Raw genomic sequence first — 16,121 nt, forward strand, 5'->3', positions numbered from 1 at the left:
CCCAGCTCCCAGGCTGGCCGGTTGCACTTGGAGATTTCTCTACAGTGTCCAATGGGTCCAGCCCTGGTCCAGGCGCTGCCGCCCCTCCTGACAGCCTGTTCCCCTGGGTGGCCAGGAGGGCTGTGGCAGACATGAACTGCAGCATGCGATTCTGTCTCAGAAAACCCCAAGTGGCACTGCCCCCATGCTTGGGGCAGAGGAGGCAGATGGACGGGGGGCGCGTTGGCCTGTTCTGGGGCTCCTGAGCAGCACGGAGAGCTCAGTAGGGCTCTCATAACCTCAGAGTCCTGATGCGTGAGACTCGCAGAGGGTCCCCCCACAGCCCCTCTTGTCCTTCCCACCATGGGGCTGCTGGGGCCCACCTCCTCCCTGGATACAAACCCACACATCCCACAGTTAACGTGGGTACAGGGGTCACAGTGGGGACTTGGGAGTCACACCAGGGACACGGGAGAGAAAGTCCCAGGGTACAGGAAAGAGCAGAGTGGTGTCTCAGTAAGCGGCAGGGCGAGTACAGAAAGCAATGGAGTGTGAGGGGCTGGGGGCCAGGGTGTGGGCAGGGAGCTGGAACCAGGGGAGGCATGAGTAGGGACAGGGTGAGGTCCCTGCAGCGGCCTGGAAAGAGATTCCAGGCAGGAGAGAAGCAGCCCATGCAAAGGCCCTGAGGTGAGCTCAGTAGCTGCAGACGACAGTGGGGGGAGGGTAGGAGCGCTGCAGGGGGGAGGACAGGAGGTCACAGGAGCACTGTAGGGGACCTCTGAAGCTCCAGGGGGCTCATGCTTTCACTGTGAGGAAGCTGAGGGGCCGTGCAAGGTCCCAAGCAGAGACGGACTGTGAGCTGACAACCATTCTCGGTGGAGAGGGTGGAGACCTTGCAGGGTAGGGAGTGTCCATACTGGGCCAGGTCCTGATGGCGGTGCCAACAGGTTGGGTTGGGCAGGAGAACAGGAATCAGCAGGAATACCTCGAAGGTCCCTGGCCTGAGACACCGGGGTAGAGGGCCACTGGCCCTCAAGGGGAGCAGGGCTGGGGCAGCGCCAGGAGCCATTAGGATGGGTGAGGTGCCTGTGGAATGTTGCAGTAGATGTGACCTGGACTGCAGTGTCCCAAGCAGGTAGCCAGTCAGTCGGGGGATGGGAAGGAGTGTGGGAGTAGCAGGTGAGGCTTGGCCCTGTCCCTTGGTCAGGCACTGGGGAGGAGGGACAGGGGAAAGAAAGCCTGGCCCACCCCAGCTGGGTCAGTCCCTCAGGGGCTCCCCTCCTAGAAATGTTCTAGGCTCACCCACCCTCTCTGAAACCCCCAGCACCCTCTCAGCACCACAGTCTCATCACGGGGGACACCAGGAGCTTTCCCACCCCTGGGTCTTTGCCCAGGCTGTGCTGTGCCCTCGGCCAGGATGTCTTTTCTGAGCAATGCCAGAAAGTGCCAAGCCCCCATACTAGGTCCCCCGCCAGCCCCACTCCTGGTATTTTGGAGGTCACCATCCTAAGTCATTGTTCACACACACGTCACCCTCACTAGGCAGTCAGTCTGCAGGAACGGAATACCCACACCTGGCCCGGCCTTACCCTGGCCAGCGCCACCAATGCCCAGGTGTGTCAGGTTGGCCGCGAGGTTGCCGGTACTGCTGGAGCTGCTGAGCGCAGGGAAGGTGGGCTCCTCGGGGTCCAGCGGGGTTGGGAGGGGGGAGGGGAAGTGGATGTTGGTCAGGTCAGGCAGGGAGCCCCCTGTGTTGTGGGTGGCGGGGATCAGGGCTGTAGTGTTCTCCTGGTCGGCAGATGGAAAGATGCTGGGGGAAAAGGCCAGACAGAAGTGGGAGGTGAGCCCTCGGCCAGCCTGTTCCCCCAGAAGCTGCAGCAGGGCAGGGAGGGAGCTGGCAGGAAAAAATGAGTGGGCACAAAATGACCCCCAGTGATTAGGTGCTGCTGTGCTTGGCCAATGTCAGCCCAAGCCTCCAGGGGGATCTTAGAAAGCAGCTATCCCTGTGGGATGGGCAGGGGCTGGGGTGAGGGTGTCCCTGCTGTCCAGGGACAGGGTGTGTCTCAGGGTGGGTATGCCAGGGCTGAGGCTGGGAGCTCTCTCCTCTCGGGCAGGGAGGGGTGTAAGCACCCCAGGCAGGGCCTCCTGGGTGGCCGCCAGCAGCACATGCTCCTCTCATAGGGAGTTGCAGCCTCATGGTGGATGGGAAGCCTTGGGGTCACCTGAGCAGCCCCCCAGGAGCCTTGGGCATGCAGGGTGGGTCCTGTTGAGACTTACTTGATTCCAGGGACCTCGCAGGACTTGGGCCTGGACCCTGTCTGAAAGAGAGAGACAGCAGAGGCTGAGAGGGTCTCCTCGTACACACTTGCAAGCCCTCACAGCATGGCTGTCCTCCCCACGAGAGCCAATCTATCAGGTCTCAGAATCCTGCGGACAGCACTGTGAGGTGGGAGCCTGCTTCACGCACACCCAGGGACAAACCAAGAGGGTATGTAGATGGGTCCCCATGACCTCCACCCCAGCCCCTGCCCTTGGTTGGAAACAGGCCCCTCCCAGACTTGCTGCATCTGCTCAGTAAGGTGGGCACAGCCGAAGGGCAACCCTTGTCAGGGCAGGAACTTAGGGAAGAATGTGGCCTGCCCACTCTTTGTACCTAGAAACCCCAGGGCTATGTGTCACCAGCTGACCCACCTTCCAGCCATCCCCTGGAGCTGTGGCCCCCATGGGGATCCCTAGGGCTGGGTGCACTTCTATGTCCCCACCACCCAAGGATGAGACTCCAGCAGCCCTGTGGGCCTGGGAAGGGGTACCAGGGAAACCCTGCAGGCACCGAGGCCAGGCTTTCCTCCTCTGAGAGTTGGAGACACTATTGTCACCAAAGAACTGCAGACTCCAGGGCCCTGGACTCTCCCATTCAAGGACAAAGGTCAGAACTCACTTCTGCTGGCAGCAGACAAGATGGGACAGAGCCGCGTGCTGAGGGCGGGCTCCAGCAGTACCACATCCCTTAACTCCCTGTCCGTCCGCCTCACAGCCCTCGGGCTGATGTGTTCTTTAGGGATTATCAGACAAGAGGGTGGCTCCATCCAGGTGGCAGGTGGGCGCGCCTCACTGTGCACACCCAGGGAGGGGTAGACGCCCAGCTGGCAGTGATTGGGGCGCCCGAGGGGTAGCATGCCACCAGGGCGTTAAGCCTCTGCAGGTTTCTACTTGGCCACGGGTTCCTTAATTCTGTGAGTAAACACTCGCTTCATTACCAGATTTTTGCAAAGCACGTTGACAATGACTTTCTAAAGAATCTTTTCAAAAGCATTCCATGAACATTATAGAAATACTAAGGAATTTCTAAACAGTATTAAAAATTCACACAAACAACCCCACCACCACTCTGCACCCAAGAAACCCAATGGAATTCTTTTATGGGCACCCTTGCACTGCTTTGCATGGTAGTTCCAAGAAGTTCCACCAGGAAGCCAGGCTCTGCTACCCTCTCTTCTCACTCCAAGGGTATCAGAGGTGTTTCCCCCGACATGCACCATCTTCACTTTCTTTATGGCAGCACTATATTCCTGCTTGTAAGGACCCCCTGTGATCCTTTTCTCTGCAACTAGATGTTCCAGGTAGTTTTCCGCTTTGTTTGGATTGGTAGAATTCTTTTTAAGTGTTTTTTATCCCTCTGAGTTGGAAAATCATATATGTTCCTTGTGCCAAACCAGACATGCAGACAGAGATAAAGGGCCGAAAGTGCCACCCACACCTGCCGTGGAAAAGGGTGCACCCCATTTGTGTGTGTCCCCTTGGCCTGGTCCTACACATCCAAGCATCTGTTCGTATACAACTATATGCATTTTATGCTTTTCTGAACAGCTTTATCCTGCTGTCTCTATAGGGCAGTATGATCACAAGTGTCTCTCATGCCTTTGCAATTCAGTAAAGCCCCCCCCACCACAGAGCTTTCCACATGAGGAGCAGAGGATGATTTCCTTATGCAGCTGGACCTTGAACAACACAGGGCTTAGGGACACTGACCCCTAGCACAGTTGAAAATCCAAGCATAAATTCTGGCTTCCCCCAAAATGTAACTACTAATAGACTACTGCTGACAAAAGGTCTTGCTGATTAAACACAGCGGATGGGCACATATTTTTATATGATCTATGTATAATACACCTCATACTAGGAATAAAATAAGCTAAAGAAAAAAAACATTTTTTCAAATTGTCACAAAGCACCAAAAGATTTTCCAATAAATTTATGGAAAAAGAAAATTCCCATGCTAAGTGGACCTGCACAATTCAAACTCGTGTTGCTCAAGGGTCAACTGTAAATCCCATCCTGGCAAACGTCCAAGTTGTTTTCAGTTGGTTTCAAAAGCTCTGAACACACACCTTTGAGGAACACGTCCCTGTTGGCTCGATGTCATCTCCCTAAGATTTCCTGGAGGAGATGAACAAGTGGTGTTGCTAACCTTTTCACCGGAGGAAAGGGGACATCTGAGGGACTGGAAGGATTTTAATTCTTTTTTAAAAATATTCAAATGGCTTTAGTGTTAAATGCATTTTGTTCTATTCACATTATTTTAAGTATGCATTCATGGCATCAATTCTATCCATCACAGATATTTTTATAGGTTGACACTTGAGAAATTTGTGTCTGGACCTGGAAATAATACAGAAATCTCAATCCAAGTGGAAATTCCAACAAGACTTCGCACCCCAATAAAAGCTGTACAAATAAAAGTTACTATGCAAATGAATGGAAGTTTATGTTTAAGGCTGACTGTAAACAGTTATAAACAATGATAATTACTCAATATTGTGGGTTAGTAGGAAGATCACAGGCTTAGAATTAGGAGGTGTAAATTCTAAAACCTAAGTGTCTTCCCAACCTTAGGCAAATAACTTCACCTCCCTGGCCTCAACTTTTTTTTTTTTTTTGATGTATAACTGACATATAATACTATGTTAGTTTCAGGTACACACCATGATGATTCAATATTTGTATATATTGCGAAATGATTACCACAGTAAGTCTAGTTAACATCCGCCACCATACATAAATATATGAATGCCTCATGAATTTGTGTGCACAGGGGCCCTGCTAATCTTCTCTGTACTGTTCCAATTTTTGTATATGTGCTTCTGAAGCAAACATGGGTTTTAATTCCTCACATGGTTTTTTGCCACTGTAACAAGCCTGTCCTTAGTGCAAAAAAGGTCTTCGTGATGGGTCAAATCTGAGTGAGGCTCCCCAATGTGCTATTTCTCTATCTTCACCCAGGCTACCCTTAACAACAACAAAAAAAAAAAAAAAAAGAGAAGGAAACTGCTTTTGAAGGCCCTTACCTTCTTGGTGTCCCATGCTTGCTTGGAGAGATTCTTGTCTGTCTCTGACGTGGTCTCCTCCATTCCTGGGACTGTTAATAGTAAGACTGGGGAGAGGACCGGGGGGAGAAGGACAATCAGGGAAGGGATCTCTTTGCAGCTGCATGGCAGCACGGACAGGGCGCGTCTCTGACAGAGTCACAACTGTGATCTGAGGTAACTGCTCCAATATTAACACCTGGGGATTGTACTGAAGTATGAAAAAGGGTTTCAGTGAAGAAAAAATTAAAAAATCATTCAGAGAACCTGTGACTTAAGAAAGAAATGAGAATAAAAGCTCTGCAGAGAACAGCCGAGAACCTGTCCCCACCTTGGGGTGTGGTTCCTCGGCCCCCTCACTCCATGGACACTTGCCTCCCTGCCTCAGGCCGGCAGCACCAAGCACGGGGGCCCAGGCCATGACACTCAGTGTCGGCAAGGTCGGCCAACGCCCCGTGGTAGCTGCAGCCCCACAAGTTAGATGCACTGCCAACCAGCCCCAGAGGTGGGGGAGAGGGCAGGTCCAAGGGACTGGAAGGGCTTCATTTGAGGCCCTGGCACCCACCATGGCCAAAGGCCCCTTTCCGTGGATGTCTCAGTTATGGTGAGTTTAAACATTTTCTTCAGGAGACCCATTTTCTTTAGGCCTGTTGGGGGCTGTTTTTCTCTTACAATACAGCCATAGTGAACATAGCCAGATGGGTCAGCTCCTCCTTGCAACCTGGGGTAGGAGAGGGCAGGCTGGGGGTTGGGAAGGTGGCTGGGCTAACCCCTGACCCTGTCACTGCCTAGGCCCATCTGAGAGTAACACAGACAGTGGCATGCATGTGGTTAATTCTCTGGTTTCAGTGTCTTGGGGCAGATCAGGCCTGAATGAGCCTCCAGTAGCTGGCTTTATTTAGCAAGGTGCTCCCCTCTCTGGGTGATGCTTCCCCAGGCTTTAAGATAGCACACACCCTCCTTGAAGGCCCCAGGGACGCAGCCTATGTGCCTGGCTCAGAGAAGGGTCTGGGGGCTTGGGCACAGACCTGCCCCAGCTGCAGGGTGTTCATGGCTCAGTCTGAGAGCAGGCTCCAGGCAAAAGTTGGGGGGAAAAAACCAGCCTCTTTCCCATTTATGGTAGTCAGGATGGGCTGTGGATCAGGAAGTTTCTTGGGGGTAAGAGCCAGGAAATGGCCCAGTGTGATGCCCTGGATCCAGCTGCACCTGAAGCTGAACACCTAGCTCTGAACTGCTCAGTCATGAGCTGATGTCATTTATGCCTGGCTTGCTGCCCCTTACATCTGAAAGTAACTGTAAAGCCCCCAGACTGTGTGGCCATGCCCTGAATTCATGAATGGAAGTCAATGTCTATTTTCTCTGCCTAGAAAACTCCTACATGCTCTTCAAAACCCAACTCAAGTACTGCCACCTCTGAAAGTTTCCCTGAGCCCTCTCCTTATCCAGTGAGTTGTTGTTCTGCACAGGTCTGTTCATCGTGACAAAGCTTATGACCTCAGCACAGAGGCCACCTGCTGGACTTGCCTGACCCGAGGAAAGATACCCATGTGCACTGCCAGTACCTCTCTTCTGGTGTGCATCCTGGGACCCGCCCATAAAGGGCTCTGGCTGGGCGGGCGTCATTGTGCTCTGGTGCAGGGCAGAGTCAGAATTGGTCCTGAGAAGAGGAGACAGACAGTGAGCCTTGGGCCCAAAGGAGACAAGGGGATAGTCCTGGCCCTGTTCAATCTATGACAGTGGGATTAGGTAGAAGTTGTGGGTCATTTCTGTGAACTACTACACCTGAGCAAAACCCTAAGGACAAAGGAACCACATGGGTGATGGCTTTTGTCTGCAAAGTCTGTTAAAAACAAAAAGTTGTAGCAGAGCTGTCCCTCCATTTCTAACCAGCCCCTCCATGGGCTTCTCAGCTTTGGGGAAAGGACTGTGCCTTCCTGCTGAAACCCTCCAGAAAGGGGCATGACAATCCCACAGAGGCCCAGCCTGGATCCCCAGTGACAAACACCAATGGGCAACCCTGCCCTCCACAACATAGGGACCTTCAAGAAGGTCCCAGAAGGAATGCAGCCTCTCAGGGTGGGAGGAGTCCATAGGGGTATGGTGGGGGACGTGGGGTCTTGCTCCAAACACCCCAAATGCTTCTAGTTCTGCCTTCTGCTCTGGGAATAGGGTGACCCAATCTGCCCCCAGCTGCAGATGCCTAGAGGGAAGGTCCCCAGGACAGCCCCTCAGCTATGCAGGAAATCATAGGTACCCAAGAGGGTGCTGGGCAGATGTGCAAAGGGTGGGTCCAGCATGACTGGCAATTTGGGGGCAAGAGTTAAGAGCCTCATACACCCACCAGGGACGTCCCAGCCACTGAGAGTGATGTGGAGGAAACTTAGGTCAAGGAGAAAAAGAGCAGGTTACAAAGGAATGGGCAGGCTGAGTCTATGACCCTGGGACAAGCTGAGCAGTGAGGAGCGGTCAGGATCCACACCCCCTACCAGCTGTGTGTCCCTGAGCAAGTACTCTGACCAATCTGTGCTCAGTTTCCTTATGTCTACAATGGGGAGAATAACAGCACCTTATCCAAACCTTCTGCATTTTATATCCATTAATGTGCATGATAGCTGAAGTAAGGCTGATACATGGTTCGGGGCTGGTGGGAACTCAATTCTGTTATTGGATTATGTATCACGTATTGTATCACATATATATGTAATTTTTAACAGCTTCCCTATTTTTGGCATTTGTTAATGTGGTTTTACATGTGTGGTACAATATACATAACATAAAACTTACCATTTAACCATTCTTCAGTGTACACTTCTGTGAAACTGTGTATTCACACTGGTGTGCAACCATCACCTGTACTATTGTAGGTATTTATATTAACTATATTATTATTGTTTTAAATCTTTTTAAAGACATTTTTCCTTTTTCTTTTCCTCTTCTAGGTATGTTTACATACTTTCCTAATTAAGTAATAAATGTGTAATACTTTTATAATCACATTTTCAGTAACTGACAATGTGGGAAAGCATGTATAAATAGCATTAAAATAAAGAAAAGCAAGTTACAACACTGAATATCCAAAATAATTTTAACTCTGCTTTAAAAAGAAAAGAAAAAAGTCATAAATGGGGGTGAAAAACCATGGATGACCCCAAAGCTGTAACCTCAGTGTTACAGGGTAGAGCTGACTTCCAGAAACTTCTGGATACTTCTTAGTTTTGTCATTTTAAAGTATAATCACGACAAAAGTTTGGTTTTGTTTCCAACGTGAGGGCTAAGGGCTGACTCTGGGTCACTGACCTTCTCCAGCTGGTGTCCGCGGGCGGCGAGAGGTACACAGCACCATAGGGGCAGCTGTCCGCTTGAGTGTGAGTTAAGGGGACCGCACTGTCGGCTCAGGCCCCACCCCAGCCCTGGAACCTGGAGGCCAGGCTGCTGGGAGCCTGCAAACAGCTGGGGCCACAGGGCGGGGGCTTTTCCTGCTTGGCTGTGAGCGGCCCCCGGGGTGCGGCCCTGTCCACCTAGCACTCAGCACTCACCCCCTACAAGCGCACGTGTGAGCTACACCCCTTCCAAGAGGGGCCTCGGCTGTGAAACCAGGGCCCATGGGGGGCAGCGGGGAGTCTAGTTCAGCTGACCCGGGTCTTGACTCTTAATTCTGGGCTGACAGGGCAGCTCCTGGGGCCCAAGTGCTCCGTCTGGGGCCCAGCTGCTTGGGCTCCTCCAGCCACGGAAATGAGAACCAGGAAAGAACAGGCTTCTCTGTTCTTAAAAGCTGGGGGGTCCCAGGAGCGGCTGCTCAGACTGTGATGGGGAGGGGCTGGCTTGCCGAACACCAAGGGGCGGCCAAGTCGGGGAACTCCTGACAGTCTCTCTGCTTGGCGGAGAAGCAGAGGCAAGTTCTGTGTTTAGATGGAGCCTCCCTCAGAGATGTCTGGGCCTGGCTCAGATTCCCTCAGCCGCACTGCCTCAGTTGGGCTGCCCCCCACATGGCCCCAGTGTGCAGGCACCCTGCTCACAGCCTTCCTGGGTCCTCCTGCCCAATCAGGCGTCCAACATCATCTGGTCTGGCCTCACCTTCGCTGACTCTCACTGTGGGCTGCAGGCTCCAGTGGCCACCTCTTCGTCCGTGTTCCCTGTGCTCCCTCAGCCCCTGCGTAGCCAAGAGTTCCTCAGCTTGCCACACAGCCTCTTCCAGGAAGTCCTCCAAGTTTGCCCTGTGGCTATGCCCTGACTCTTGGTGCAGCCCAGGAACCCTGGAAGGCTGGGGTGGCCCCAATCCCATCCCCAGAGTGGGCAGTGAGAGGCTCCATCATTCACCAGCATGGCCTGGCCCCCCAGCCCAAGTCCTCTGGGGAAAGGATATCTGCCGTCCGTGTTTGTCCACTGACAGGGGCCGGCGGTGCGGGGAGCCAAGCCGGCCGCGCTCCCGATACACTCTGTCCACCAGCCCATGGTGCCGGGTAGTCCGGCTGGTGTCCAGTCCCGAGGACTGGAAGGGTGTCTGGGATGGGGCGGGGGCCAGCAAGGTAAGGGAAGGGAAAAGGAGACAGGGAAAAAGAGAAACCCAAACAGCAGTTATCAGCTGCGGCCTGAGATCCAACCTGCCTGTGTCCCCATGATCTGACCTCAGAGTCCCCCACACCCAAAATACCCCTGGCTGCCACTCTGTGGCCCCAACGCGCTTCCTCCTGTGGACCCAGACCCCAGCCTCCGAGCACTGTGGGGTGGGAGTGAGCTGGGGACCCTGGATGCCAGGCGAAAGACGTGCAGTGTGGCTAGCATGCACGAGCCAGGCAGAGTGGCACAAGCTCAGGGCCCAGCGCCGGCTGGAGTGCCAGGGTACAGACAGCCCCAGCGCCCCCTAGCCTCACCAGGTGCAGACAGGCCTCCGCCTTCTCTCTCCAGGCCTGGCCGGCCTCCTCCCCCCACCTACGTCATCCCTGGAGGGGCCTGCCAAGAGACAGCCCTGGGGCTTCCGGCTGAGGACGTCGAGAGGCCCACCTGGCCAAGGGCTGGCTTCCTGGAGGCTCCTTGCTGAGCCCAGGTCCTAGGATGCAGCCCCCACATGCCCTCCCCCACCTTATCTCAGCACCACTGGGAGCCAAGTGCAGGCACTGTTCAGAGCTCTGGCCCACGGCTTGGCTGGATGGGCTTCCTTCCAGCACCTGGAGCTGGCACGAGGCCCCCGGCCAGGCCTTCCAAACCCCAGGAGCCTGCACTCTCTGCCTGCCCTGCCAGCCAGGGCTCCTGCCATCTGACTGGGTTATGACAGGCCTAGCTATCTCTGGGCACTGCATCCCCTGGCCCCTGGGCTTGTCTGTCTTCTCTGGGCAGCTGGGCAAAAAGCAATTTCCTTCTGGAAGACCTCCACTGGCTGGAATTGCTGCTCTTCCCTACCCATCCTAATGCCTAGGCCGGTGTTCAGGCCAGCATCCGGGGACCCCTGCCTCTCTGACCCAGCAAGGACCCTGGTGACTTCAGTCTCTCTGCACTTTTGCCTCCAAAAGTCCTTGAGCCTAGGAAACTGCAGGGACCAAGGGAGGGTGGGAACTCTGGGGTCCAGGAAGGAACACCAGAGGGCAGGGGCTGTTCATCTCCTCCCAAGTATCCCTGGGAGACCAGAGGGGAAACAGGCAGCAGAAGCAGAGCCAGAGGCAGAGAAAAGCTCAGGCCTGGCTCATGAGGCTGCATCTAGGATCCTTCCACATGTGTGTATGTGTGGGTGCGTTTGTCACAGAAATGAGCCATGCAGCATTGGTGTGCATGCTCCAATGGCCCTGACAGGGGTCTCTTGATGCGACCACACGCACTTCCCAAGATGGGGCGGCGGCTGGGGTTGGGGTGTAGAGCAAATCTGTTTCCATTTGACAGACAGGATACCTCCCACTGGGCCATGGGTGTGGCCACACAGGGATACCCAGCGCCCACGCACGTGCCAGGGTCACCCAGGCCTCAGCCCAGGGGCTCATTTACCAGAGAGACAGGAGCCGCTGCCAGGGCCTCCCCCAGAAATCCGCTGGGCTGCAAATGCAAAGAACCGAGACTTTGAGACACTCCTGCCTCGCCTGGCCCCCCGGTGGGCCCCCGTGCACCCTCGGCCCAAGGGATCTCTATGACAGCCCCAAGCAGGGCCACGCTCAGGGATGCCTGGGCAGACACTGATCGAAGGAGGAGGGCATGGGGGAAACAGGAAGGGGAGAGGCAGGGAGAAAACCTGGACCCCAGGGCCTTGACAGAGAGGTCAGGCTTTTGGAACAACCCAGGATCAGTGTGGTGGGCCCCAGTGCAGAGGAACATGGTCTGAGGGGCCCAAGGGCTGCAGAGCTCAGCTGAGTGGACCCCATACCAGCCTGGGGAACCCTGGCTGGTGCCCTGCCCCGTTCCAGGGCAGCACGGGAGGAATAAGAAGGGAGGAGTGACTCAGGTGGGCAGGTGGGGGACTGAGCTCATCTTTGGGACTGGCAGGCTCCACCTGGTCTGTCACATGTGGACAGAAGTGGCTGTTTCCAGAACACTGTCCCAGCAATGGGGTATGTGGCTATGCAGGACCTGTCCCCAAAGAGCCCAGACATCATGCTGGGGGTGGCCCCAGCTCTCGGCCTAGCTCCCTGGCCCACCATGCCCCAGTTTCCACCTACAGACCGGGTTGGGGCACAGGCTGGGGTAAGAGGCCAGCCCTACATCCAGAGGTGGACCTTATCTCTTGTTATTTATGATAAGGATGTGCACGGCGGCTGTGCGGCCTGCGGGAGCCACACTGTGTGGGTCTCTGCCAAGAAACGTTTGCAGACAAGTGGGGTCAGGCCGCGGGGCCTCCTTCTGAGGATTGCTGGGCTTGTGGATTAGTGAGGCGGGAAGGAGCCAAGCCCCAGAGGCCCCGAGCGGTTCCCGATGCCGCACAGCCGGCCAACAGGTGTAGCGGCTGCCGAAATGCTCTCAGCCAGACCACGGCCTTGCTGCAGGGTCTGCTGACAGGGGCAGGCGGGCAGTATCCCAGAGAGGCCTGGGCACGCCACCCTGGGGGCTGGAAAGGAGTAGGTGGGGACAGGGAGGGCTGCGGCAACTGTCTGGTGACCCCAGCTGTCCACAGCAACCATCACGCACACTTGCTTGCTCTATGGCCGAGGTGGGGCCTGCAGTGCCACGCACCCCAGGCAGGAGCAAGTGTAGGGGGACAGGGGCTCACCTGGAAGGGCAGATCCACGGTGCCACTCCCGATCTGGTTCACGTTGGGCAGGGACCCGCCGTAGTACTGGCCACGGCTTGGGCCCAGCTGCAGGTACTGTGACTTCTGGAGCTGGAGCTGCAAGAGAGAAGTCGTCAGCTGCAGCAGGGGCCAGGGACCCCCCAGGTACACCCTGAGCAGTGCCACCCTCAGCGGCCCAGGAAGGAACCAAGCGGTGGGGTCAGTGGCATGAGTCACAGAGGGTAGGGGACCCCATGACTCTGATTCTCAAAGAAGCCGGGTGTCTCTCCACCCAAACAGCAGAATCAGAAACCCGAGGTGCCCCCGCCAGGCAGAGCAGTGCGCCCTGAATGAGTCTGCCTTCAAAAGCTGCAGGAGACGTGCTGGCTGACCTGGCGGGTCCACGGGCCGGTTCATGAATGAGTTAGAGCATGGGATGGACCTGGAGCCTGCAGCCCACAGAGGAGGCCCCTCGCCTACCCAGGGGAGCCATTTCATATCACAGCCAAAGGCTGCATTCCCAGGTTCCAGGGGCGGGGGGCCAGAGGCTGCAGACTGATGCCTGGACACAGGAGAAATCATCTTTCCAATGGCCTGAACTGGAGGGCCGGCTCAGAGGCACAGTGCTGGCTTTCAAAGTGCAGAATGCAAGGTCCCTCCTGCTCTGCATACAAGGCAAGCCGGCCTGCCAGACCCCGCCTGAGCTCCAAGGGGTCCTGCCCAAGCCCCCAGTCCCCTTCTGCCTACCCCACCAGCCTCGCCGGGGGTGGCGCAGTAGAGGACCTTCCCCTGGGTTGGCCGTGCGCCTGAACAGCCCACCCATTACTCACATGAGGGCTTGTCCTGCTGGGCCAGACCTCGGAACAGAAGCCCGGGCTCCCTGACCAGCCATGGCTGCCTGGGAGCAAGAACAGATCCAGTCTTTTCTCCCACAAGCAGCTGATTCCACTCTGCTGGGAACAAGGGCAGTTGCCCCTGACCAGGCGGCACCCCTTGGGGCCACAGGTCTGCAAGGCCCATCACCACACGGTGGGAGGCGGGCCCAATGCCTGAGGGCTGGCGCCGGGCACACGGAGGAAGGGGGGAGTCAACTTTGGCCCTGGCTGGGGCGGTTGCTAGGGGCGACTCTGTGTACACAACAAGGCCGGCTCACGTTCCCTCACAAACAGCTCCTGGCAGCGCTCCATGAGCTGGCTGCCCGCACCGCCCCGCTCTCCCACGCGGGGCCCCAGCTTCCTGGGGGGCCTCGGACACTGGAGGGAGAAGTGAAGCTCAGGAACTGGCCGCTGGCCCTGCTGAGCACCTCACCCAGGTAAACAGCTGTTTCCTGTGAGCTGCGGTGGAGCCAGAAGGGAGACTGACCTTGTTCCTTCCTTCAAGGGGGGTTTTTGGGTGTCTGTGGGGCCTTGGCCCAGGGTCTCTCTCCAATGGCCAGGGACACTCACTCTGAACACCCCACTGTGTCCCTTCCACAGCCATGTGGGATGAAGCAGGCCGGCCTCCAGCTAGGGGAGGGGAGGCCAAGCAGAGCGGGACCCTACCCCTGCCCTGGCACTGGTCACTGAAGACCCAAGGCCCCCCATGCCTCCTTGCGTCCTAGCCTCATTGTGCCACAGCTCCCTTCTGGGCCTCAGTTTCCCCCTCCCTAGAGTCATCCAGGCAAGTATGGGCACAAAGGGCCAGCATGACAAACAGGAAGTGCTCATGCCACATGCACATGGTCACAGGCTGACCCTTCGCCTGTGGGAGCCCCAGCAGCCCAGCAAGCGCTCTGCAAAGCTGCTACGTTCCCAGCCAGAGGGAGCCTGGTGTTGGGGACAGTGCATAGGGTGCTTGTGGTTCTTGGGCTGCTGCGACACCAGCCCCACTTCTGTTCGAGCCTTCCTCTCTGGTGATGGCCTCTCACTGCCACCCCCCCACCCACACACACTTCGCTATGGGACTGTCAGGCTTTGGGGCATGGCCTCTGGGTCTGGACTGGATGCCATGTGGGGACCCTGCTCTTCCTTTGGGGGACCCCGAGCTGGTCCCTGGTTTCATATGGGAATGAACAGGAAAGCATTAACTTGGCCCCAAGAAGTCTGGCCTTTGTCTCCAGCTCCTGGGAGGTGGAAGCCTCTGAACATCCTGCCCGGTGTCTTTGCCTGGGGCCTTGTGTCACAATGGGTCATCTACGCCAACAGTGTGATTTGGAGTGGGAGTCTTGGGCCACGTGGTAGCAGCTTGCCTTCTGCAGGGGCTGGAGTTGGAGTTGGAGGTCAAACCTGCAGGCAGCTACACGTGTCTGCATGAGGTGAGCCCCAGTGAAAGTCCTGGACACCGAGCTCAGGGAGCACCCATGGTGGACAGTACACCATGCATGTCGTCACACACTGGCCTTGGGAGAAGGGCTGTTGACATGACTCCACAGGGAGGAGCAAGCAGAAGATCCCTGTGTGGAATTCCCTGGACACCGCCCCCTGCACCTCTTCCCTTGGCAGACTGCAATCTGTCCTCCCACTGGAATAACTGGAACGTTGAGTAGGACAGTTTCAGGAGTCCTGAGTCCTCCCAGTAAACTCCTGACTGAGGGTGGTCTTGCGAACCCTCAGATTCTGCAGCTGGTATCAGATGTGAGGGTGTTCTTAGGGAATCCCTAACTTGCAGGAGCTGATGCCCTTCCAGGCCAGCCAGGAACCCCTGGGAGCAGGATCCTGGGGTGAGAAGGTGCCAGCTTAGGGTTCTGCCCACAGACCTGCTGCCTCAGACAGTCCCCAGGGAGGGGGTCACAATGGTGCCACCAGGCGGTCTGCTGAGCTGCTGAACACTAAAGCTCACATCTCTTCCTGCTGCCAGGTCACAGTCCCTCTACCAAGTGGTCCTCACTCGGTGGCCCCCCCAATGGCACTCCCCCACCCCACCAACCTCACCAAGAGCTCTGCAAACCCAGCATCTGAGCCAGGCCTGTCCTCACAGCTGTTGGCAGGAGGTGGCACGGACAGGGAAGTGGGCAGTCCTGGGGACAGAAGGCCCAGGGTCTGAGTCTGAGCTCCCTGACTGGGGCCGTGAACCCCACCTGATTCAGAGGGCCACACTGAGAGCGGGTGGGGGCTCCATCACCCACACTTGCCCTGTGGCCTCGCTGCCCGCTGCTCTCCCCAGGCTCCCTCCAGCCACCCTGGCCCTGCCCCCGCATCAGGGCCACAGACGCCCTCCCCCATGCCCACCCTGGAGGGGCCTCCCTGACACCCTGCCCAAGGAGCAGCCCCCGGGCCACTATTACATCAGCTTCTGGCTTTGTTGCTTGTTTCCTTTTAATGAAGTTTTTACTGTGGAGGTTTGGGATTTACAGGAAGTAGTGGAGTGAAGTTATTCAGCGCCCCTTACCCAGCTTCCCCAAAAGCTGCCCTCTTACCTCACCAGGTCGAGACTAAGGGAAAAACAGCAGTGCAGCACCACTGGCTGGGCCAGATCCTATTCAGGGGAGGCCTCCTGGCTTGTCTAAACCACATCTGAGATGCCCTACTCCACGACTCTGTCCCCTGTCCCCATCCTGGTCCCCACCTACAGCAGACACCCAAGACTCACACCCTGCTGGTCATGCCAGACCCCTC

The 16,121-nt window shown here is 56.4% G+C and overlaps 1 protein-coding gene and 1 pseudogene across 9 annotated transcripts in view; both read right to left on the bottom strand.

The window, feature by feature from the left end:
• Positions 1-16,121, bottom strand: part of CRTC1 (CREB regulated transcription coactivator 1) — a 66,493-nt gene that overhangs the window by 17,819 nt on the left and 32,553 nt on the right. For 4 of the 9 annotated variants that reach the window (XM_073220305.1, XM_037003783.2, XM_037003782.2 and 1 more), the window contains exons 2-9: positions 12,529-12,645; positions 11,316-11,363; positions 9,706-9,843; positions 8,640-8,701; positions 6,905-6,999; positions 5,325-5,410; positions 2,257-2,297; positions 1,569-1,789 (exon numbers count right to left, since the gene is read on the bottom strand). In XM_073220305.1, the coding sequence (XP_073076406.1) occupies positions 1,569-1,789; positions 2,257-2,297; positions 5,325-5,410; positions 6,905-6,999; positions 8,640-8,701; positions 9,706-9,843; positions 11,316-11,363; positions 12,529-12,645 (808 nt within the window). Of the gene's footprint in view, positions 1-1,568; positions 1,790-2,256; positions 2,298-5,324; positions 5,411-6,904; positions 7,000-8,639; positions 8,702-9,705; positions 9,844-11,315; positions 11,364-12,528; positions 12,646-13,358; positions 13,551-16,121 lie in introns of those variants that run through there. The other 5 variants (XM_037003784.2, XM_037003786.2, XM_037003781.2 and 2 more) reach the window with 3 other exon arrangements.
• Positions 5,036-5,129, bottom strand: LOC118969447 (U6 spliceosomal RNA; annotated as a pseudogene).

The sequence above is a fragment of the Manis javanica genome, chromosome 13, assembly GCF_040802235.1.
Source record: "Manis javanica isolate MJ-LG chromosome 13, MJ_LKY, whole genome shotgun sequence".
NCBI lineage: Eukaryota > Metazoa > Chordata > Mammalia > Pholidota > Manidae > Manis > Manis javanica.